Below are 24320 nucleotides of genomic sequence, written 5' to 3' on the forward strand. Positions count from 1 at the left end.
AGCGGCATCAGCTGTGCGCAGACCATATCAAATGCTGCCTATATATGGCTCGAATGCAGGGCAGAGCGCACCGTACGATCGACAGAGAGCCAAATGGCATGGAGCTAGCCAGTTGTTCGGTTGATTATCAATTGGAAAGTCGCTGGCAACCGCAGTAGAGCCTCAATAAACGGGGCGTGGCCATGGGCATTATTTTGTGCAGATAATTGGGAAAGCATTTGTAGAAGCTCCCAGCGGAGCAGCTTGACCAATGCTACGAGCTACAAGCTCCAAGCTTCAAGCAACACGCTTCACGTTCAACAGCTGGAGTTGCTTTAGCTTGGAGTTGAGCTGTGTAATAAACAAGTTCTAGTTGTTGTGCTTGTTGTTGTTGTGTTAATGTTGATGTTGCTGGTTGCGCATGAATCACCTCTGATTGTTGTTGTTGTTGCTGTTGTCACGTTGCTTTGTGCGTTGCTTTTCAGAGTTAACTAAACTATGTACACACAGGCATTTACAGTTAAAGGGCAGCCACTGCCACAGAGCGAGAGAAAGAGATAGAGAGAGAGCAGCAGAGAAATGGAGCGACTCCAACAAGTCCAATTCCAGCTTCAGCCAACTGCGATTCTGTCCCGTTTATGACGTTTGCACTTAACCCCGAGCATGGCACAGTTATTATTCTTTTTCCATCTTTTGTTTCTCTGTTCTGTTTTGTTTTGTTCTGTTTTGTTTGGTTAGCTCTGCCTGAAGCTTTTGCACATAGCGGAAGCAGTTCGGGCGGGCGGTTAGCCAAGCGAGAATCATTCGAAAAAATGCTCCATTTGTTGCATTCTGTTAGTTCAGAGCGAGTGAAGAGGTGAAGCGAGCATATTGATGAAGTGAATTGACAGTCTCATTAGTGAGAAGTAACTAACGATTAGAATTAGAATGTATTTTAGATTAAATGCTTAAAGGTCTGTTAGTATTATAATTATTTGTATACAAGCACTAGAGACATTCTAGGCAAATACTCATTAAATTTTTTATATAATGAGCTTAATTATTGATGGACCTGTAAAGGCGAGATATTTGTATTAATGTATATATGTTATATATAATATTATATCATTATAGAATTTATGTTGCGGACATAATAATAGCAGCACCATTTTTTAATGGAACTTAGGTATAAATTCAATGTCAATATTTAAGTTAAGAACAATATATGATTATCTTAGTATTCATATCAGAGATAATTATTATTATTTAGATAATTCTCACTATCAAGAAGCTCAGCCATTGCTGAACCATAAACAAGTATTAGGCAGTCGGTATGGCCCGACTGCAATGTTCTGTTGCGAGCCTCCTCTTTGCTGTTGGGTGTCTTTAGGTAGGTTTCTATATTATACACATCTAGTTTTTTTTTTTTTATTGCCGCTTGAATGCATTGCCAACGGATATTGACAGTAGTTAAATGCAATTCACTGCAAGCTCCCCAATGGGCGAAGCTTGGGCGTGTGACGTCAGCGCGTAAAGCAACAAAAATATGTGTATAATATATATATACATATGTATATATATGTGTGTGTGTGAGTGTCTAAACTAGCTTCCGAGCTGCCAAGTTGCGCAAGTTTGTATGCGATTTATAACGGTTTTACTGCAACTATTGCTGAAGCACCATTTCGCAATCAATCAAGTTAAATCAAATTTTGCTAAGTTGATTCTAAAGCACATAATTTGCAATAAACTTTTATTTGCTGCGCGTTGTAAACCTAGAGTTATGATTGTTGTTTGTGAAACGAATTTGTATGATTTATTGAACGGAAATAATATTGTTAAGTTGCTCTACTTTTGTTTACTTTCACATCTCGAAATACTTTATCAATCAAAATATGAAAGAATGGAATGATTACACATAAAGTATAATAAGTAGTATTAGATAAATCGTAGGGTATTTCATAGTCGACTGTAGCCCACTGCAGCACTTTTACTTTATACTTTTGCTAAATTTTGTTGTGCTGTATATAAAACACAAATAAAATATAGTTTTTGTGTGGCTAAGCAAAAGTATTTATTCAACTCGTGTGTGGGAGAGGGCGGGGAGGCAGTCACTGGTTCATGGCCAACTCGTGCGCCTAATGGCTGCAAACGTAAGCAGTCACAGTAATTACAACAACAACAACAATAACAACAACAGTAGCAGCAGCAACAACAACAATAATAATAATACAACATTGTGCAGCACCACGAAATCTGGCCAATGAATCAGAGAGCGCTACAGAAATGGGCCAACACACGCCAACGCAGCCAAAATCTGCACACGCGATGCCCGAATATCGAGTACATTCATTCATATGAGTCTATCTAATTGTGAGTGTGTGTGTGTGTGTGTGTGTGCACGATATTGTGAGTGGTGGGCGCCTGTGGTGCCACGCCCACGCGCATTGTAATGCCTATTATGGCAAAGTAGCTGACAATTTTATGACCCAAACGAAAAAAAAAACTGAAAAATAAATCTTGTCTAGTGTCGGCCAAGCTGCCAAAATGTTAACAATTATAAACAGTTTATAAAAAAGACATAGATCAACTGGCCGGTGGCAAGGTGAACAGAGCTAAGCCACTTAAGACGCTGCACGTGCCGGCCAAGTGGAGATTATGTAGCTAAAGAAAATAAAAGCGAAAGCGCTAAAAATGACAAAGTGATTGCAGTAGAAATATAAAAATTTTGCAATGGCGAGAGTTGGAAAAAAAAAAAAAAATTAAAAAATTTTTTTTTTTAAATAATTGAAAAAAAAAAGTTAAAGAAAAAAATAATTGAAAAAAAAAATAAAAAAAAAATTGAAAAAAAATTAAAAAAAATTAATTTAAAAAAAAATAATTATTAATATATTGTGAAAAATGAGATACAAATTATTAATCAGCTTGAACTTAGATTAAGATCAGCTAAAGTTAAGCTATAATTTTATCAAATGTGAAATATTGTAAGGATTTATAGCTTTCAATTAATTTTTAAATTAAAATATATTAAAGCAAAACATTTTAAAAAATTTGAATTATTAACAATATCTTTGTATAATTTTCAAATCAAATTTCCCGATTTCGATTTCATTGGCTAATCTAAAACTGGTGCAACACGTCGTATGAGTAATGCGTGTGATTCAATTCTATAAACGCACGACAGAAATTAACAGCGACAGCAAATTCTTGCGTGGATTGAAAATGCCAAGCGCTGGGCAAATTGTGCCAATCGCCTCAGCTAAAACACGACAACAACAGCCAATCTACAAGAGAAAGAGAAGAGAGATAGAGAGGAGAGAGAGAGAGAGAGGGAGACAGTGAGGGCAATTTATCGATTTCGATGCTAAAAACTTGTTCGTGCTTTGCCAACTTTACGCAACTACTCAGACTCTCTGACTCTGTCGGCTAATTTCATTTGAAATATGTGTAAATTGAATAATTCTATTGGCACTTCAAGCAGTCCATCATTCAATCACTCAATCAGGCAGCGAGCGAGACAAAAGTGCCATTGCACGCACCATGAAAATCTGACCCAAAAAAAAAAGTAAAATATAAAATGGAATTGTTGGAAAATTTCTGCTGTGCGACATGGAGGCTAGAAAAATTCTGTCATGTGACTGACAGCAGCAGAAGCCATAATAATAATGAAAATATACGTACATATAATGATGATGATGATCATGTTGCTGATTAGAGATGATCAAGCAGCGTGTCGTCCACTAAATGAAACAAAATTTATCGGATTAAATTTATGACAACTTTTCATGCTGTAATGTGATAAAGTGCGCTGAAGTTGAAAAAGATATGTGCATATATATGTTATATATATGTGCAGCTCATATTAAAGTGGATTGACCAGAGCAATGCTAATGCATTTTCTCTTTGACTTCAAAATAAAAATTTAAAAAATATTTTTAAAAATTTTTTTAATCTAATTTTAAAGAACTCTCTTTACATGAATCGTAGTTTTGTTGAAGATTTTTCACTTACAGGGTATTTGAGCGTTCAGCCTTTTGCTGTCTGCGTGTTCCTTATTGCTTTATGCTCGTTTAATGTTATCTCAAGCACTTCCTCGAAGTTTATAGCATCTGTGTGTGTGTGTTGCATGCCGCAACTGCAGCAGGCATAACCAATGCAAAACCAAACTACAGCAAGCCACATATGCTGCATGTTCGTCCGTCCGTCCGTCCGTCTGTCTGTCTGTCAGTTAGATGCGAGACGCCCCATATAGAAGCTCGTTGCATTACATCTATTGTAAAACATTTTGCTGGCCTCGTCGCGTTTTTCATTTCTCCTCTGAATGGCTGACTGACTGACTGTCCGACTGTCTGACTGGCGTGTGCTCACTCAATTAGCGCCCAGAGGACCGAAACCGAAACCGAAACAAAACAACTAAAAGCCAACAGTAGCAGCAGCAACAACAACAACAATCTCAGCTGCTTCTTCTTCGCCGAGGATTGTGCAAATATTTGCCGCTAACTAACTACAAATGAAATTGTCTTACACAAAAGTACAAGCATTTTCGTATGCAGCAACAAAATGAATAAATGAAGGAAAAAACAAAACAACAACAATAATTGTTGCAGCTTTTCTTCTGCTAACGTTTCGATTCGACGGCAGCATAGCGCAGCGAGGGGTGGGGAATTTGTTTAAAAATATGCCTCAAGCGCTGCCGTCGCTGCTGCTCAGGCAAAAATCGCAAGAAAAAACTAAAATCCATATATAAATAGAAAATGAATAAAAATACTTTTGGTTTTCATTTGGCTGCACTTTAATTGTTACTTTCGATGCGAAATTGATTAACGTAAATGGCAAAAGTTGATGCGATGAGAGACTAAGACTAAAACGATTCTCTTCTATTAAAAATAGAAGAGAAATAGAGATATTTAAAGGCTTTCGATAATGTGTAAAATTATAATGAAATATATATAATATAAAAAAAAATAAAAAAAAATATATATATATAATAAAAAAAAAAATAAAAAAAAAATATATATAAAATATAAAAATAAATAAAAAATAAAAAAATATATAATATAAAAATAAATAAAAAATAAAAAAATATATAATATAAAAATAAATAAAAAATAAAATAAATATATATAAATAATGAAAAGAAATATATAATAAAAAAATATATATAATATAAAATTTTATATTATAAATTTCAGATAAGTTGAATGGAATTTTATATAATATAAAAATAAATAAAATATAAAATAAATATATAATATAAAAATAAATAAAAAATAAAATAAATATATATATAAATAATGAAAAGAAATATATAATAAAAAAATATATATAATATAAAAATAAATAAAAAATCAAATAAATATATATAAATAATGAAAAGAAATATATAATAAAAAAATATATATAATATAAAATTTTATATTATAAATATCAGATAAGTTGAATGGAAAGTTTTTGATGTCTCAGATTCTCTCGCATAAAATGTCACACCTCTTCTCTTACTGTCTCTAGCACAATAATTATGTTTGTGTTAGTAATCAATTTTCAATATATAAATTTTTGTTTTTAATGATTTCTAAGTATTACATTTGCTGTTTATATGGCAGGCAATGTTGTGTAATTAAATATTGCTCATACGCAGCGTCAGCCACTGGCACAATTGATGGCTGCTTTTTGGCGATTAATAAGTAATTATTAGCGCAATTACAGTCGCAATTAACATGACTGCTAGATCTTATATGTATAAATATTTATATAAATGTATACGTATGTGCAATAGTTTATTGCTCATACGACCTGTTTGGCCGTGATTTGCAGTTCCAAGGAAAATGTGGATAGCTAAGCAGCAAGGCAGATGTATGTAGTATATATGTATATGTATATGTATATGTACATCTATATGTATTACTGTGTAGCTGTGTGCGCATCACAATTAAAGAACAATTATTATTTGCTTTGGCAAATATTTGCAGCATGTGCGCAACTTAAATGAGGCGTGCAGTGTAGCCAATGCAGCGCTGCCAAAGACACGTTTCACTTTCGTTACACACACACGCATGCACACACATATGGCTTACGCACTTGGCCAAGTCATAAACCTGTCCAAGGCATCAGACACAGTTGCAGTTGCAAGAGAATCTGCCGCTTGCCTCGCATCTCTTTTATTTTCCTTATTTTTTTCTTTTTGCATTTGAAAGTGAAATTTGCGTTTAAGCAGCGACATTTGTTTGCCATTTGTCTTGAAGGCGGCGACACTTGAGCACCACTCCAAGCAGAATGGGCGAAGCGCGGTGGGCGGTGCACTTCTGTAGATCGAGCTGATGGATTCTATGTCTGCGTTTATTTGTCAAACTCAGAGATATCAAATAAACAGCATTGCGTTTAGCTCAGAGACTTTGTTTTTATTATTCTGGCAATGTGTGCGTGTGTGTGAGTGTTTAACTTGTGTTATCGATGCCACATGGCGTCGTGCATGTGTGTGTGTGTGTGTGACGAGGCGTGGTTTGCCTTGCGGCAATTTCCATTGAAAAACTACAATACCAATTTGGTCGTTCGCTTTCCGGTCTGTACAAAATTTGTGCTTGGGCATTCCAGCCTTATATGCTATGCTACTCGCTTTGATGTGTCTCATTAAAGCGCATTTTTCAAATGCAACGTGACATTTTTCAAGGTTGTTTTTGTTGCTGTTGTCGCATCATTCATCAACATTGCTGACCAACACCAAGAGATTTGTCATGCGGGCAGACAGGCAGGCGCATAATTAAATACTTTCACCTGTACACAAACACACACACACACACACACACACACACACACACGTGTACAAGCACTTAGTGCATATGCAGATATGTATTTCTATATAAATATGTATGTAAACATATATTATGTACATGGATTCATGGCCAAGCACAGCCCCAAAGCTGGCAAGTGCCAATGCACTAAAAATAGGCGCGTTGCCTTTGCCAGAGACAAACATTTTTAATAGCCGCTTTTCACGCACGGTCGTTGAGCTGCCGCCGGTGCCCCCTGTCAGAGTTCCCCCTCTTTTCAGTGCTCCACTCCCCTATCCTAGTTTTAACACCCGCCAGAGGACATTAAGACATCAAAGCAACGTCTACAACAGCAGCGGCAGCGGCTGGCATGGGGTAAATGCGTGAAAATAGCGATTTATGCACCTCAGGCCTTGTCGCCATTGCGGGTCGGTCAAGTAAATCTCAAGAGTTTACACTTTCTCAAATTCAAACAAGCACACAGTGAGAAAAACTAGCTGCCAAATGTCTTAATTTCTTTTCAATCTCGAGTACACATCAATGTATCGATGTATCAGTATCTATGTGTCTTTGTTTTTAGATATCGAAGTATTTCTGTATCTATATCTGAGTATCTAGATCTACGTATCTTACTAGCCATGCAATATATCTTCTTAAAATCAACTTTATTGCATTGATGTGTATCTGTATCTATGTATCTATGAGTCTTTGTATTTAGTTTTCAATGTATTATTGTATCGAAGTATCTACCTATCTTCATATGCATATACCTAAGTATATATATAATAAATATATCTTCGTTAAATAAACTTCAATTTGCTTTGATGCATCTTTGCATCTATGTATCTGTGCATCTATATCATTAATCTATCTTAAATCAACTTTATTGTATCGAAGTATCTTTGTATCTACAAGATACATCTCCTTCAAATCAACTTCATTCTATTAAGCAATAAAAATATCTACCCGAAATCTTGAAGATACTCAATCAGCAGCTGATACAGATACATTTGTATCTTTTTGCGTCTTATGAAGATGCATTTGCCATGTTCTTGGTATTTTTAAATGAAATATCCGAATTTCTGGCACTGCTCTTCTTATGCATATGCTCGGCATGCCTCGAACTGTGTTTATGTTCTTGCATTTGTTTGTTTGAGTTACACTGTGTGTATCTAACACTAACACACACACTCGACACAAAACAGGGCCAACATAGTCCGGGTGCGTCGAGTCCATTGAAGACGGCAATAAACTGTTGTTGCGATGCTTTGACTTTTGACATGAAGGTATCGGGGCGTTGCCGGCATATGCCATTAACTGTGCATCTCCATCTCTAGCCATGGGCCGACAATGAACCCACCAATGAAAGTGCAATCAGGGCGAGGTGGCTGGCGCTGCCTATGGCCGAGGCTGAGACTGAGGCTGGGGCTGGGGTTGGGTCTGGGACGTAACGTCAATGACTGCTGGCAGCGCTAATTGCATTTATCGTTGCTTAGATGTTAATTATGACAGCGCAGAGTGCACTTTGTATAATAAACGTCCAACACACACACATACACACACATACATACACGCACACTCTCTCATTCACACATTGTTGCATGCCTAGGCGTATCTGCGCTGAAATGTCGTTGATGTTGATGCTGATTAAGCAGGAGCCGCTCACAGCGAGGTCAATGCTATTGTGGCTCGCTTGATATAATAGATATTTAACGGCCGCGCAACCCGCACGTTTAAAAACACATTTGCCGATAAGGCTTACATAACGCTTACAAGAAGTCGAAATATGTTTGTGGCGGAAAAACTTTTAGTTTATTTTCAACAGTTAATTCCTGTTTAACTACTAATATAACATCATTTACTCATTGCTCATTATCTTGAATTTTTAGTGGTTAGTTTGACATTTATAACCATAAAATCACATTTATTTTTAGATTTTCTCTTGATTACTTCCTATGTGCTCACAATCATAAATTCGCGAAGTGCGCTATATTAAATGAACTTATAAATCAGTAGATAAGAATTGATTGCTTACAGCAGATAGACTTTGGGGCAGGATATTAGATCTCGAAAAGCTACAGCAGTGTAAGAATTCGAAGCTCTGATTCTTCGAGTCTAAATCTTGAGCAGTGATTCCCTATTATATATATTATTACCGGAACTAAAAAGCTTAAACAACAGTCTTACGACTGTAGTGTAAACGCTTTCCCTCTTTGTTCTCTTCTCTTACTTCACATTTTCTTTCCTCTCCTCATCTGTCATTTTATCTATAGATTTCACTCTCTTTCTCCACCACTCTCTTTTTCATTCTCTTTCGATCTGTATATCTCCCTATATTTCTGTCTCTCTCTCACTCTCACTCGCCCACGCATTTCTTAGGTGATAGGTCTCCAGGGGGTAGAAAGAAGACACGCAAAAAAACTCTAGCTGTGGCACGGGCGGCGAGAGCTAGAGAGCGATAGCGAGAAGCTAACGAGGTTAGAGATATATACTAGGCGAGATGAGAGGGAAGGAGCGAAACGGAAACGGAGAGCCAGAGAGCGAGATAGAGGGAGCAGATTCGCGTAGTCGCTCTAGTAGCGCGAGCGATCTCTGCGGGTCACAGCTCTCTCGCTCTCTATCTCTCTCTCTCTCTCTCTCTCTCTCACTCTCTCTCTTTCACTATTCTCTCTCTCTCTCTCTCTCTCTCTCTCTCTCTCTCTCTTTCTCTCTTAGTCTCTATCTCATATTAAATAATGTTATTTAAAGCCCTAAACTACTTACGAACATTTTACTGCTTTTGGCTATATTACGCTTGTTGCTTTGACTACTCGTTCGTATCTCCATCTCTATCTGTTTTTGTATCTGTATCATCAAATGGTGTCTAAGGTCACACTTGCCATTGCCCCTGGCTGAGGTCTAAGGTTATGACAGCGGCCTTAAATGGACGCTAGCCACAATTTGTGTGCATCTTTGGCGTTTTCATTGATATATCTGGCTTGTTTACCAGCATGCCCATACCGAGCAGCATTTAGCAAAACAACAGCTTGATCTTATCTTAATTTTCGAGCCATCTGTGTAAGTAGTTTCCTTAGTCCATTTCCAGTTGAAGACTGGCTAAGAGCATTCATTTTAGGCTAAGCTAGCTTGTAAATCTGCCAAAGAATTATGCAAAGCTCTCTGAAATATGAGCATTACTCATCTAGATGTAAAGCTCGTATTCGCATAAGATAGGCCAAAGATAGCAACTTTTCTATATATATAGTATAGGACAGGTGCTGAATACTATATTGAGTATACATATAAAGAAGAAAGAAAAAAGAAGAAGAAGAATACAAAAAGAGCTAACGATATTTCAATTTAGACTTTTGGCACCTTCACCTCAGCAACAAATACAACACTCAGCTCCAACTAATATTATATCATCAGAGCGCATAATTATTTATGCAAATATTTGCATAAATACACAAACTTTTTGCCTCTCCATTTGACAACAATAAATTAAGCGTGACAGAAAAAAAATCTATATTGTTAATAAAAAAGAAATGTAAATTGTTGCTTGGCTCGAATATTTTTGTGCTTTTTTTTTGTTGGGTGTGGCCAGGTCAGTATACGTTTAATGTATAGAATTCAATTTGTCGCTGTTGCTGTTTATTGGGACAAAACAACAACAACAACAGCAGCAGCAACAGCGGCAGCAGTAACGGCGGCAGCAACAGCTGCAAGCAATAATAACAATAAGTAAGGCGCAAGCTCAAAGAGCAAAGCAAACACGTTTCGCTATGCTGGAAAAGTCGCCGGCGCAAGTGAAAGCGCCGACGTCGGCGTCGACGTCGCCACGTTGTCCCGTTGTCCATCCATGGGGAGGCAGTTATTCGCCAGCTTCAAGTTTTCCTTAAGGCGTCCCAGCAATTTCTGCCTGCTTTGCCGCGCACGCAGCTTGCCATCATATTTCACTGGCTGCACTTGTGTTTGTTGTTGTTGTTGTTGCTGTTGTTGCAGCAGTGGCTATAACAACAACTGAACACTTGCACATTGCACACTTGGCCAACTTTGGCAACTTGACGCGGCAACAAACGAGTTATTGTCGTTGTTGTTGTGTTTGGCTGGCTGGCTCCATTGCCCAAAAGACTTAGCCCGGCTTTGCTGTGCATTGGGCCAGACTATTCATTTTTATTTTTTCGTTTTTTTCTGTGCCGTATCTCTGTGTGTGTCTCCTCGTTGTCTCTGGCCCGAAGGGGCAAAACATTTAATTTCATTCATTGGCAACGGCAGCCAAAACTGCCAAAAATGCCCAAGATGGAGGGGGAACGAAATCCACTCACATACACAGACTCTCATGTTAATTCCATTGTTATTATTATTGTCTACACTATGAGCACAGGATGCCATTGGGCTTGTCATTAAGCTTGTGACATGCGCAGCAGAATACATACATAGAACTAATTAGATCCGTTAGATGACCAGAAACTGCTTATGGATGGGGTGGGGAGTCACATTGCCAAAAGAAAACTAATTACTTTTGCGCATGTATAAAAGCTTCAGTTAAGTCTGTAAATTAAAAATAAATATTTTGCATAGCAATTCCTGGAAATATTGTAAATGTTATTTCAACTAAAAGATGTCATTAGAAACCATCAGATTAATTAAGCTACTCAAAATCCAATAATGACTTTTGCTTTGACGTTTTGACACTTCGAATCAGAATCTCAAACCGAAACAGCTCTGTCATGTTGATGACAATTAAAGATTTTTAAGAAATTGAAGAGGATTTGGAGTAGCACTTTCTCTTTGAGCTATTTCTTGACTTGTGTATAACTGTCTTTAATTTGATGTGTTAACCATATTCGGGTTTCTGGTTCTGATTCTGATTTGGCTTAGTTTATTATTTAATCTGGTCGAGTTCAAAGTATTTACGAAATTCCGTTAATTTAGTTAGATAGTTTTGTTTAAAGGCATATAACAGGGAGAAAGAGGCGCGGCCCAGCTCACAAAGTATATACATTTTCCTTATTAATTCCTACTTCTCCCTGTTATTTGCTAAACTATTCTAATCTACGGAATTTCGTAAATACTTTGACGCCTATCTGTCGTCATATCTATGAAATAATTTATCACGATTTAAAATTTGATGTGTAGTTCCTATCTGTCGCCTATATAAACATACATGTATATATTATACAATATCCATATATTTTCAATCTATATTCCACTGTTATTAATTCTTACAGTTATTCCATATTTAAAGTTTAGGTTTATAAGTTAAAACTCGAGCTAATTATAAATATAATTAATAATATATATTATAAATATAATTAATATATTATATTATAGTTATAGTTAGAGTATTTAGTTAACGAATTTCTATTTATGCACTTTTTACTTACGGTAGTTTTCATTGTTTTACTGTTGATGTTTGGCCACGTGAATTTGCGCCTAGGCTTGAATTATTTTACGGGCCAACTTGCTACGTTATGCACCTTTTTGAACGCCAGTTGCTGGTGCTGCTGTCGATGACTGTTGACTGTTGTTGGTCTTATCCATCGCCTTACGTCTGCGCGTCGTCTTAGCTGACTTTAATGCCATATTCGTGCCGGCAACGGCTTGGAAAAATCTTTTTTCTTTTTAGCTATGTTGTTTTGTTGTGGTAGGTACAATGCGCTTTATGCTCGATGCCTGCATGTTAGCGTTTGCGATTTTTATGCACTTTCAAGAAATAAAACGATTGTATTGGTTAAGAGCAATAGACTATATATCAGTGATTAGGTATATTTCTTTCTTTACCTCTATTTGATGTATACAAAGTGAGAAAAGAAATATATAGAAGTAAGTATAGAGCTGCAATGTTCCTAGGCATTTTGGGACAGTGAACGGGTATTAGGAAGTCGTTTGCCCAGTTGTAGATTAGAAAAAGTAGAAGAAATAGCATAAAACCTCGTTGACAATAGGCCAGAGTTAGGCAGCTGCAGATGCGTGTAAAGTTTTCGCTCTAATCGAATTCCAATTGGAAGGCAGCGCAATTAAGTTCAGCTGTCTCGGAATGTCTATCACACCTGCTCAGGTGTACGATGAAAACTACCAAATATGCTCCAATGCCCAAGCGTGTAAATGTGTGATTTTTATTTCTCATATTTCTCAACGAGTTCAACATTAAGCGATTAGCTATAGTTGATATGAATGCGAAACCTCTCAATCAACAGCCCACATAAACAATTATTTTCATGTACAGAGTGGCTGGAAGACAAGATTTGCATTATTATTCTTTGTCTGGCGACCCACGCAACGGCCCGAAAACCTGAATGGAATGATAGCCAAAAAAGACCGCAAACAATTGAATTTTGTTTCTTCTCGCCTTGTGTCTGTGCCACGTCTGATAATGGATAGTGTCATGTACATTTGTATACATATATACATACATATATATGTCTTTGATTGGCCTTCACATTGAAATGTCAATGAGAGTTATGAACTAAGATTTATAAGCATTATTTATATATATTTACTCGACTAATTTACGTTTGAACATTTTGTATCTTTTACAGTTAATGCTGCAAGTACTTATGAGCAATCTACAAGATAACGCCTTCGACTGAGAGACTGAGTCAAGTAAGTACGGTAGGGGTGCGGGTGCGGGTACGGGTACGGGTACGACTTGTGGCTAGCCCACGTTCGTATTCATTCAAGTCTTGTAAATGTATGCAAATTGTTATTAAGTTTTGCTGAAAACAAACCCCTTTGCCTAACCCCAATCGCAGTTGGTAACTGGAACAGGCTCTGGCTGTGTGTGCAGGCGGCATAAATTGTATCCAGCTGTAGTTGCATGTACATACATATAATAACGTCATCGTGTAAGCCAACAAGCGGAAATTGAAGCAAAAGATACTTTTATAGAGCACTCGGCACGCTGTGCAAATGATGTCAGCAGTTTTGCCAGGACCCAGGACACACAGAGAGGCCAAGAGAGTAAATGTGACAGGAGTGCAGAGTCCTGGCAGGATGCTGCAAATTGAATGAGTTGAGCAACGCCGACTCGTGATCTCATTTTGCGGACAGAGCAGCCCAGTGGCCCAATGCGAGAGCAAATTGTTTTTTATTTTTATTTTTTTTGCATGTAATTCGATTTTTCTGCCAATACACTCAGAATCAATTAAAATGCCATTTAAAAATATATATGTATGAGTGTGAGTGTGTGTTTGTGTGTGTGTATATATAAATAAAGCAGAGTTCACTCGTCCACAGATACTCTGTCTCTTTTTGGTGTCTCATGCTATCTCGCTTTTATGCTCGGCCTGCCAAATGTTTGACCCAATTTTCCATCCGTCTAAGAATAGCGAATATTCAAATACAACTTTTTTGTGTTAAACATTCCGTTTGAATTTTTAACAATTTATAAAGAAATATATTTGCAGCTGAAAGTTAATTTTGCAAATTTTGTATATATTTATTTGCATTTTTAATTCTCCCTAATTGTAGCTGATTTATTTGTTAATGTCTGTCGCCGTCAAATGAGATTCGTCAAGAAATTTATAACAATGGGCAAATATTTGGCTCGTGCTCAAAATAGGCGCCAAGTTTCATGTAATCAAACTTTTGTGCATATTTAAATTTGTATTTTCTCTTCTTATATTTGCCTGTCATCAACGTGACAAGCCGCGTCTCGTCAAAATTTGTTTTGCTTTTCCTCGTTTCCCTATCATGAGCGCCCCGCATGCAAATGCACAGAAATATATATATTTATGTATAGTATATGCAAATGTTTTTATATACAAATTTATATACCAATGCCCAATCCCTCGGTAGGTCGGTCGGTCGGCCATCGGCTGCGTATCCGCATTGTTGTTCGCTTCTGATCAGGTTTTTGTTTTGTTCTCTTCATTTTGTGGCTCTTATTTTCGTCATAAATCAATTTGTTGCAATTCGAATACATTTGCGACGCGCTTGCCGCCCAATTGGCGCAATTGGCTGCCAAAATTAGAAAGAGAAACATTTGGCGCTAACAAATGCGAGCCAGCATGCGAACAAATCAATCAAGCGCTCTGCATCGCTCTCTCTCTCTCTCTCTCTCTCTCTCTCGCGCTCAGCAGGAGCCCCAACTATTTATAGAAGTGCGAATAACATTGTAAACAAGAAAGAAAGCTCTAGTCGAGACTGCTCGACTACGAGATCCCCTGAACCCTACAAGCAACTGATATTTCAATAATAGTTAGCACACACACACGCACACGCACACACACACACGCATACAAACAAATACACGCACACACATACACATACAAACAAACACACGCACACACACACACTCACATACATACATACATACACATACATATACAGCCAATTGCGCTTGGGTTGCGCTGCAGTGTTGGCGATATTATCAGAAATTATTTGTGGAATAATTTAATTTCTAGACGTACGATCGTAATGAAACTTTCAGAACGTAATCATAATGTTAAAATGTATGTGTATACCGAAGCACAAGTCTCTAGTATTTGATATACGACTTTTACAAAGATGAGGCTGAGGGGGTGGATTTAGGGGTGGGGGGTAAATTTTAACAAAAAGCGAAATTGTATAAAATACATCTTTATATACATTTTAAATTTGGAGACTCTAGCTTGAAAGATGTAGGAGATATAATTTTTTAAGTGATCTTCGATAAGGTTTTTTATCGATAAAAAAATATCGGAATGAGTTATCGTTTTTTAGTGATAAACTCGAACTGCGCGTGATATATACGGACATTTTAAAAAAAAGTTGAAGTCTCTAGCTCTTGTATCTTCTGAAATCGACGCGTTCATACATACGGACGGACGGACGGACGGACGGACGGACGGACGGACGGACGGACGGACGGACGGACGGACGGACGGACGGACAGACAGACGGACAGGGCCAAATCGACTCAGCTTGTCGCCCCGATCAAGAATATATATACTTTGTGGGGTCTGCCACGCCTCCTTCTGCCTGTTACATACTTTTAACAAAACCATTATACCCTGATTTCCCATTTTCAATGGGTTCAGGGTATAAAAACTACGGATTGATATGGAAAGCATGCTGCCACAATTTGTGGCTACAGAACTTATGCACTACAAGTGGAATTCTGTTGGATGAGAGCTTTTCTTTTTCTTTTGTTTTCCTCTCAAAGTTTATATGTTTTGCTCTCAGCAGAAGAAGTTTTTAACGAATATACAAACTTAACTGACGTCTAGGTTATACTCACTTAGCGCTACGATTTGTTTAAATGGTATAAGGGTTTTTCGCCCCAATCTAATACAAATCCAATAATGATAATAATATGTATAGCTAAACAAGGCGTCGATTACAGTTAGTCTAGTTATGCTTATCATGAAGTATATCTAGGCTTCTTCTTCTTCTACCTTCTACAGAGTATTTATTTATTTATTAGAGTTTACAAGAAATATAAAATTAAGACTAACTTAAGAATTAAGCACTGGCAATTAGAGCCTTCGGCTTGTTGTGCAGTATATTTATGATATTCTATTAGCAAGGTCGAGGGTGCGCATAGTCGAACACTCCCGACAAGAGCACTGCTTCTCATTGTTTTGTAAGTCATGCTATTCATGTTTATTTAGTTTATTCTTTCTTTGAGTTAGTCTCAACAAGTCCAAAATTTTATGAATAATTTCATACAGACGAATAATAATATAATACATAACGCAACATCAAGTTTTGCTTCTATTTAATTTGTTATCCAATACCCAATTCATATTTGCCAATGGCTTAGGGGCAGAGCAACTTTTCCATGAAATCCTTTATTTTCCTTAAGCATATTTTAGCTTCAAGCTAAAATTTGTATTCCCTTTATTTAATTAACATTAATTTATTGAGTTTTGGGGAAACTTCTGAAATTTGTTTTTCTTCTTATTCCAATTTGAATTAATTTCAACTTCTCACGTTCTTCTTTTTCCCCTGGCTTATCCTCTGTTTTTAAATTCTTCACGTACTTCACACAGTTATTTCTATTGATTTATTCATGCCTTACGAGCCCAACAAAATGTGAAATATGTTTGTTAATAACGTGACTCACATGTGTAACTGCAGTCCATTTAGGGTTTTCTGGTCAATGTTAGAAAGTGTTGAGAGTGTGTTGGTGTATAGTGTTGTTCCGTCACTTTCTTATCGACGTGTTGTGTGTTATGCGTTCATAAATCAACTTATCTCTAGGTGCAGTGCGATTGTGTTGATTATATATATATATATGTGTGTGTGTGTGTGTGTGTGTTGATTATGAAAACATTTGTATTACTCGTTGTTTTTTGTTTCAAAGATACAATATCTACGAGCCTATAATTAGAGTTCACTTTTCGCCTTATATGTCATTTCAATTACCTTGTTGTTGGATGGATGGATTCCCACAGCTTTTGTTTACCTACTCAGGAAGTGTTTGCATTGTAGATTCATTGTGCGAATATAGAGATATATTCTGTATCGATGCGAATATAATTTTATTTAAATTTCCATCGGCCACTGAGATGTTTCATTTGTGAGCGGGCGGGTATTGAATGCGCAACGAAACGAGAAAATCTGTGAAAAAATATTTATATAGTGAAAACGAAATTGTGAAAAGCTTAAAGAAAAACAAGACAAAAAATTTGACAAACGTCTAAAAAATAAAAAATAAAAATAAAAAGAAAACACGAAATTCGCACAGGTAATCAGAGAATTTGAAAAATTGACAAAAATTTATAAGAGCAACAAAAACAAACATGTTTATAAACAATTTGAAAAATTAATGTTGCGCGCAAAATGTTGTATTTTTAATAATTATGAGAATTGCTGGCAATTAGCCAGCTTCGAATTGTCTCTCGCTCTCTCTCTTCTCCCTCTCCCTTTCTGTATCTCTAGTGAAATGGCTCGTATCATTTATAAAACCTTGATCTTGTCCGACAGCCATGTGCAATACTTCATTTATAATTATTTTTTGTGAATTGTGATATACATATACAACCCCTAAAGGAAATTGCAAGTGGTATGGACTCTATGAGTCATCATCATGCGGCCTTATGCAAATAACTAGACGAGCATCCCTCGTACTTATTTTTGGCCTCTGAGACCGCCACGTGTTTTGGCAATTCCTCATACTTCCTGCCTCAACAAACAAAACATTACGCCGGGTTAACGCGATGAGCAAAATCGATAAACATTTAGCCTAACCGTTACTTGCGACTTTAATTTCCATGTTGAGCTTTTCCACCCAGTTCCAGTCTCTGCCCGCCAGTGACATAATATGCTCAGTGCCCAATGTGTCACACGCCAACTCAACAAACTGCGGCAGAGGAAGGGAAAGTGTGAGAGAGTGACAGAGTGAGAGAGAGAGCGAGATAGCGCACACGGACTGAGCGAAAAAGGGACAGTAAACGACAGAACGTCGCCAGACCCAAACCCCTAGTAGGTCGTTTTATATGCATAAAAATGTCTGTCAAGTGGGTATATCAGGCCAAGAGTCAGAAAGAAGAAAACCATGGAACATATATGATTTAAGTTTCTTTCAGACAGCATTAGCAATATTTTGGAATATCAAAAAGTAGATCAAAGATTTCTTAAAAGTATTTAATCACCAGATGGTATATATGTATATACCTCTATCTATACACCTATTTTGTTGTTGCCTTGAAATTCAGATGCTTTTAGCCTTCTGTCACAAGGGTATATTGTAGTCGATCACTTGGTTCGAATGTTCATTACTTGTTTTTCCTTGACAAGCTTTTCCATGGACACTTGACTCCGAGCACGGTGCGTGCGCTTTTTATGGCTTTGATGGCGCCAATCGAATTTAGTTATTTTCTCTTCACCAAAGAGCAACTTAAATGGACGATGAGCAGGATAGAAATTGGAAATTATACAGCATATATAGCTGGAGCAACCATTTTGGCTAAGTTAGGGTTAATCGCAGCAAAACAAGATTGCATTACTTTGGCAAGCCGAGTAAATAGAACAGAAGTACAATGGCAGCAGAATGCTTTGTTTGGGCATTGAAGGAGAGGAATTCCTGTTTCTATTGCTTTTCCTGTTCATCTCAGTGTTTGCTGTTGAAATACTATTGTGCTTTGGTGGAGCTGACAAGGATTGTGTTTAGTTTTTGCTTGAGTTGTCAAACATTTCTGTTGATTATATTAGACACATTTTAATAGTTCAGATTGTTATACACCTTACAACTAGCGAGAGCATACAAATAATTTTATAAAAATATTTCGATTTCCTTTTGATCGCTAGCCAAAGCATCGTAAAGCGTAAATTTCTTGTACATATTTAGAAGTTAATCACAAAAAAAAAAAAGCAAACCCAAACACACTTATCGCTATGAATCCATCAAACTTGGGCAAACAGAATGGGGCTTTAGTATTAGAGGTACTACAGGTGCTTGGTCGCCCGGCCACCATTGAGGAGGTGTCTCAGCGTGTGGCCAATATATACAAAGTGGCCCGTAAACGCATTCAGCCCGTTGTTGGAGATATTCTGACGGCTGGTGTGCATCAAGGATTCTTTAGTTGCCGCAATTACGAATATTCTATCATTCAGCCAACCATTGATCAACTGCGCCAAGATATTGACAAGTATGTGGATGAAATGTTATCGCTGGACTGCACAGATGAGAAACTGTTGCCGCAGCCATCACCGTTGATGATCAAGCTGGAGCAATTGGATGGCTCGCCGCCATTAACGCCCTCCTTCGTTCTGTCGCCTTCGCCATCAAGCGGGGAGCTGCGCGAACGAACGCCGCCCGGAGATGCATCATCGGCGGTTGCTACGTATTGATTGAACCCATGATTGACACTGCTGCCCTTTTGACTAGTTTTTTCTATGTATTACTCAAGATATATCTATGTTTTTAAGTGTAAATTTGACAGCACATCGGAAGAGCTACACATCAAGTGCAGTGGTGGAAGTTCAGCTCAGTGCAATAAACCTGCGTCCAGGGCAGTCCAATATACGCAGTTAACAATGCGTTTATTTTTCCGGCTCATTCGATACGTGAAATGAGGAGCAGCCTGGTGGCAATTGCGAGGTGCTGTAGCTCCTTTGTTCGTTTTGTTGTTGTTGTTGTTGTTGGTTTTAATAGCTTGTGGGATTCCGACGTTCTCTAGATTGCACATTCCTGGCAAACAAAGGCCATGCTTTGCCCTGTCCCGTGGCTTACTTTTCATTTTTTATTTGCAAACTTTCAACGCTTTGAAGTTCATTTTCATAAGCTGCCAGCCATACGTATGTACATATATATAGGGTTGTATATATATGTATGTGTATATGAATATGTGGGAATGCTTTGTCGGAGTACTCGCAGCACTCGGCACTCGGCTCGTTCCTTGGACCCATTGTCAGGTTGTTGCCTGTCTAGCGCCCACGCTCGGGTTCAAGTCTGTGTGCCACAAAAAAGTTTAGCTCTCAGTGGCTCATTTCTCCATTGGGTTTGGCGTTTTGTCTGCTCTCGCTGTCAATGCTGCCCGTTAGGGCAACGCAAATTTTCCTTTCACTCCTTTGTTGTCCCGATCCACAAAGCTGAGCAGTTGCTCCGCCCCGTCCGCGCCGTCCGCCTCTTGTCATTTAGATGAGTAATCGTCGCCTGACTGCCCGCTTTATGCTCTTCTTTAATTTTGATTTATTTTTGCTTTCAATTTAATTAATTGAGGCACGCGGCTACAACAATCTCTTCCTTGTTGTCAACGACAACGGCTCAATGGGATTAGTCAGTCTCTAGGAAATCTTAAGACTGTGCAAAACAATTCCTTAACTCTTTGTGGCAGAGTTTTTAATACTTTTGGCAACCCCTCGGATTATTCTTGCACAAATAATTCGAAAATATTCCTAATTTGCAATCTACATGCCATTTTATATAACTTAAAGTTTGATAAAGATTCTGTGCGCTTAACCAGATGATATGCTCAGCTAGAAGATACCCTGTACCAAGACTCAATTTAACTCAGTCGGAGAATCTTGAAAGTATAATAGGAAAACTCTTAGATAAGGTGACAGTCATATTGCCTATATGATTTTTATTGTAAACGATCTGGTTAACATGCTCTTAAGTTCATGAATATATATGTAAAGTAGTAAGCCTTGAAAATCAGTTGCAAAATATTCCCATAAATAAAACTTTCAATAAGGTATAGCTAAAAATAAGAGAGCAAACTATATAAGGCTTAATGCGAGTAGCTCTGTTAATCAAGACAATAAATCGGACAGATATATATATACATATATGTCTATATATATATGTGTGTGTATATATATATAGAAAATCGGCATATAGGAAGTGAATCAGACGCACTCTCACTCTCCGTCTGAGCTCAACCTGATGAACTGGCGCGAAAAGCTTTTCTTGGTTCGTTGACATTAGCTCATGAGCAAAGGAGACGTTCGTAAACATGATTTTAATGTTTGTTGTTGTTGTTTTCTTTCTCTCTTTCGTTTTGTCATTAATTAATTAAATTGTGACTGCGCGATGGGGGAAAATAAAATAAAATACGCAAAGACAAAGAGCTGGGGTGGAGCCGACCCAAGTCAGAACGTTAAATCAGCTGCTGAGTGTATAAAGTTATTAAATTAAGTAGCTTAATTAGGTTAAATTATCTACTAATTATTCGAGACAAATTTGCGTCTCATTAGCTATTTAATGCAGCAGAAAATGTCACTCAATTTTGGTCTAATAAATATGTATATTTCTTCTAATTGCAGCATGAGCCGCCAGCATCAGCGGCACCACCAGCAGCAGCTGCAGCAGCAGCAGCAACAGCAACAGCAACAGCTGCTGACAGCCCAACAGCAGCAACAGCAGGCGCTGTTGATGGCCGAGCATGCCGCTGCCGCGGAAGCCGCCGAGCTCTTCGATCTGCTCTGTGTGGCAACAACAATGCGTCAGATATTGGCTCTGCATCGGGCCATGTGTGAGGCAGTGGGGTTGCGCTCAGCGCCGCTGAACGAATTCTACCCGAAGCTGAAGGCCAAGGTGCGATCGTGGAAGGCGCAGGCGCTGTGGAAGAAGTTCGACGCACGCGCCGCACATCGCGTCTACGGCAAGGGCAACGCGTGCAGCGGCACCCGGGTTCTGGTCATTGGCGCCGGTCCCTGCGGCCTGCGGACGGCGATCGAGGCACAGCTGCTGGGTGCCAAGGTGGTGGTGCTGGAGAAGCGTGACCGGATCACGCGCAACAATGTGCTGCATCTGTGGCCGTTTGTCATCACGGATCTAAGGAATCTGGGAGCCAAGAAGTTCTATGGCAAGTTCTGTGCGGGCTCGATTGATCACATTTCCATCAGACAGCTACAGTGCATGCTCCTCAAAGTGGCTCTGCTGCTGGGAGTCGAGATACACGAGGGCGTCAGCTTCGAGCATGCCCTAGAGCCGACGGGCGACGGCACCGGCTGGCATGCGGCGGTCACACCCGCGGATCATGCTGTCTCAAATTACGAGTTCGACGTTCTCATCGGCGCCGATGGCAAGCGCAACATGCTGGACTTCAGGCGCAAAGAGTTTCGCGGCAAGCTGGCCATCGCCATAACGGCAAATTTCATCAACAAGAAGACCGAGGCCGAGGCCAAGGTGGAGGAGATAAGCGGCGTGGCGTTCATATTCAATCAGGCCTTCTTCAAAGAGCTCTACAGTCGCACGGGCATTGATCTCGAGAACATTGTCTACTACAAGGATGAGACGCACTATTTCGTGATGACTGCGAAGAAGCACAGTCTGATCGACAAGGGTGTCATCATTGAAGACATGGCCGATCCCGCCGAGCTGCTCGCATCCGCCAACGTGGACACACAGAAGCTGCACGACTATGCACGCGAGGCCGCCGAGTTCTCCACACAATATCAGATGCCTAATCTGGAGTTTGCCGTCAATCATTATGGCAAGCCGGATGTGGCCATGTTTGATTTCACCTCCATGTTTGCGGCCGAGATGTCCTGCCGGGTTATCGTGCGCAAGGGCTTCCGGCTGCTGCAGTGCCTTGTGGGCGACAGTCTGCTGGAGCCGTTCTGGCCAACGGGTTCGGGGTGCGCCCGTGGCTTTCTCTCCAGCATGGATGCTGCTTACGCCATCAAGCTGTGGTCCAATCCACAGAACAGTACTTTGGGCGTTCTAGCGCAACGTGAGAGTATCTACCGCTTGCTCAACCAGACCACGCCGGACACCCTGCAACGTGATATCAGCGCCTATACGGTGGATCCGGCTACACGATATCCGAACTTGAATCGCGAGTCGGTCAACAGCTGGCAAGTGAAGCATCTGGTTGACACCGATGATCCGTCAATACTGGAGCAGAGCTTTATGGATCCGCATGCGCTGCAGTTGCCCCACGTGGAGACGCCGGGCAAGCGCAAACGACGCAGTGGAGGTCAGTTAATATGAACAAATATGTTATTTATATATGCGAATCTTAATTATCTGATCCTGCACAGATGTCCTGCCGCAAGGTGCCATTTTGTTGCGCTGGATCAGCACACAGCTGTGTGCCTTTCCATTTGCCTCCGATCTCAAGGAACCCTCGGATGTCTTTCGCAATGGTCGTGTGCTGGTCGCCCTCATCAGCCGGTGAGTGGATTCATAAATCACTCAAAAGTTATTTATTTACGCCGTCTACTCCTGCTTAGCTATCGACCTGATCTTATTGATTATGCTGCTACCAAGGACATGAGTCCGCTGGAGTGCAACGAGCTGGCCTTTGCCGTGCTGGAGCGCGAGCTGCACATCGATCGCGTCATGAGCGCCAAACAGTCTCTGGAGCTGAGCGATGTGGAGTCCCGTGTCTGGCTAAATTATCTGGACCAAATTTGTGATCTATTCCGCGGCGAGATACCCCACATCAAACATCCCAAGATGGACTTCAGCGATCTGCGGCAAAAGTATCGCATCAATCATACGCATGCGCCGCCCGATTTCTCCAAGCTGCTGCAGACGAAGGCCAAGGCCAAGTCGCCCATGCAGGATGCCGTCGATGTGCCCACAACAGTGCAGCGGCGATCTGTGCTGGAGGAGGAGCGGGCCAAGCGCCAGCGTCGCCACGAGCAGCTGTTGAACAGCGGCGGTGTGGCCGCCGGCTCAGCTGCAGCCAGCAGCGCGGGCAGCAACAATTTGCAACAACAGGGTGTGTTAAAGATAACCATAATTCATAAAAGATCCAAATCCAGAGCAACGCATGTGCCATAGCTACCTCTCTAAATTGTATAGCCCAAATAAATATCAAGTTTTTTAATCAGAATATATAAGAGTCAGAGATCAAAAAGCTTTGTATAATTTTCAATGTACTACCTCCATATATAATATTGTTCTTATCCAAGTTTGTGTATGCAGAAATCCCATAATATTATTCAGAGATAGACGTTATAAACAGTTTCACGGTCTCTTATGCGATATACATATATTGTAATAACTATCGAAGTTATAATTCACTTAGATCTCTATAGTACAAAATTGGATCCGTTGTTTATTGTTCAAAAATAGGAAATAGCAGGATTATAAATAGTCAGAACCGTTGTTTCTGGTATATATTATAAAGACATTCCCATTTATAGTCAGTTCGCTCTCGAGTTATCTCTTTTATATTTCGATTCGTGTTCGCTAAAGACATTCCCATTTACAATAAGTTTTCCCTTTTAACA

The 24320-nt window shown here is 39.2% G+C and overlaps 2 protein-coding genes across 6 annotated transcripts in view; both read left to right on the plus strand.

The window, feature by feature from the left end:
- The window catches only part of Mical (Molecule interacting with CasL), a 54364-nt gene that overhangs the window by 12296 nt on the left and 17748 nt on the right, over positions 1–24320 (plus strand). For all 5 annotated transcript variants that reach the window (XR_016197647.1, XM_089265440.1, XM_030383998.2 and 2 more), the window contains exons 4-7: positions 13244–13307; positions 21399–23056; positions 23121–23253; positions 23313–23806. Coding sequence is in view for 4 of the 5 variants with exons in the window: in XM_089265440.1 (XP_089121566.1) it covers positions 21400–23056; positions 23121–23253; positions 23313–23806 (2284 nt within the window). In the remaining variant the exon portion in view is untranslated. The remainder of the gene's footprint in view (positions 1–13243; positions 13308–21398; positions 23057–23120; positions 23254–23312; positions 23807–24320) is intronic.
- On the plus strand, positions 18755–19660 carry LOC108658699 (uncharacterized). The gene has a single exon (XM_018111352.3). The coding sequence runs from the start codon at positions 19026–19028 to the stop codon at positions 19479–19481; it is 456 nt and encodes a 151-aa protein (XP_017966841.1). The 5' UTR covers positions 18755–19025; the 3' UTR covers positions 19482–19660.

Source organism: Drosophila navojoa, chromosome 2 (genome assembly GCF_054131105.1).
Source record: "Drosophila navojoa isolate 15081-1374.11 chromosome 2, UAZ_NAV_1.0, whole genome shotgun sequence".
Classification (NCBI taxonomy): Eukaryota; Metazoa; Arthropoda; class Insecta; order Diptera; family Drosophilidae; genus Drosophila; species Drosophila navojoa.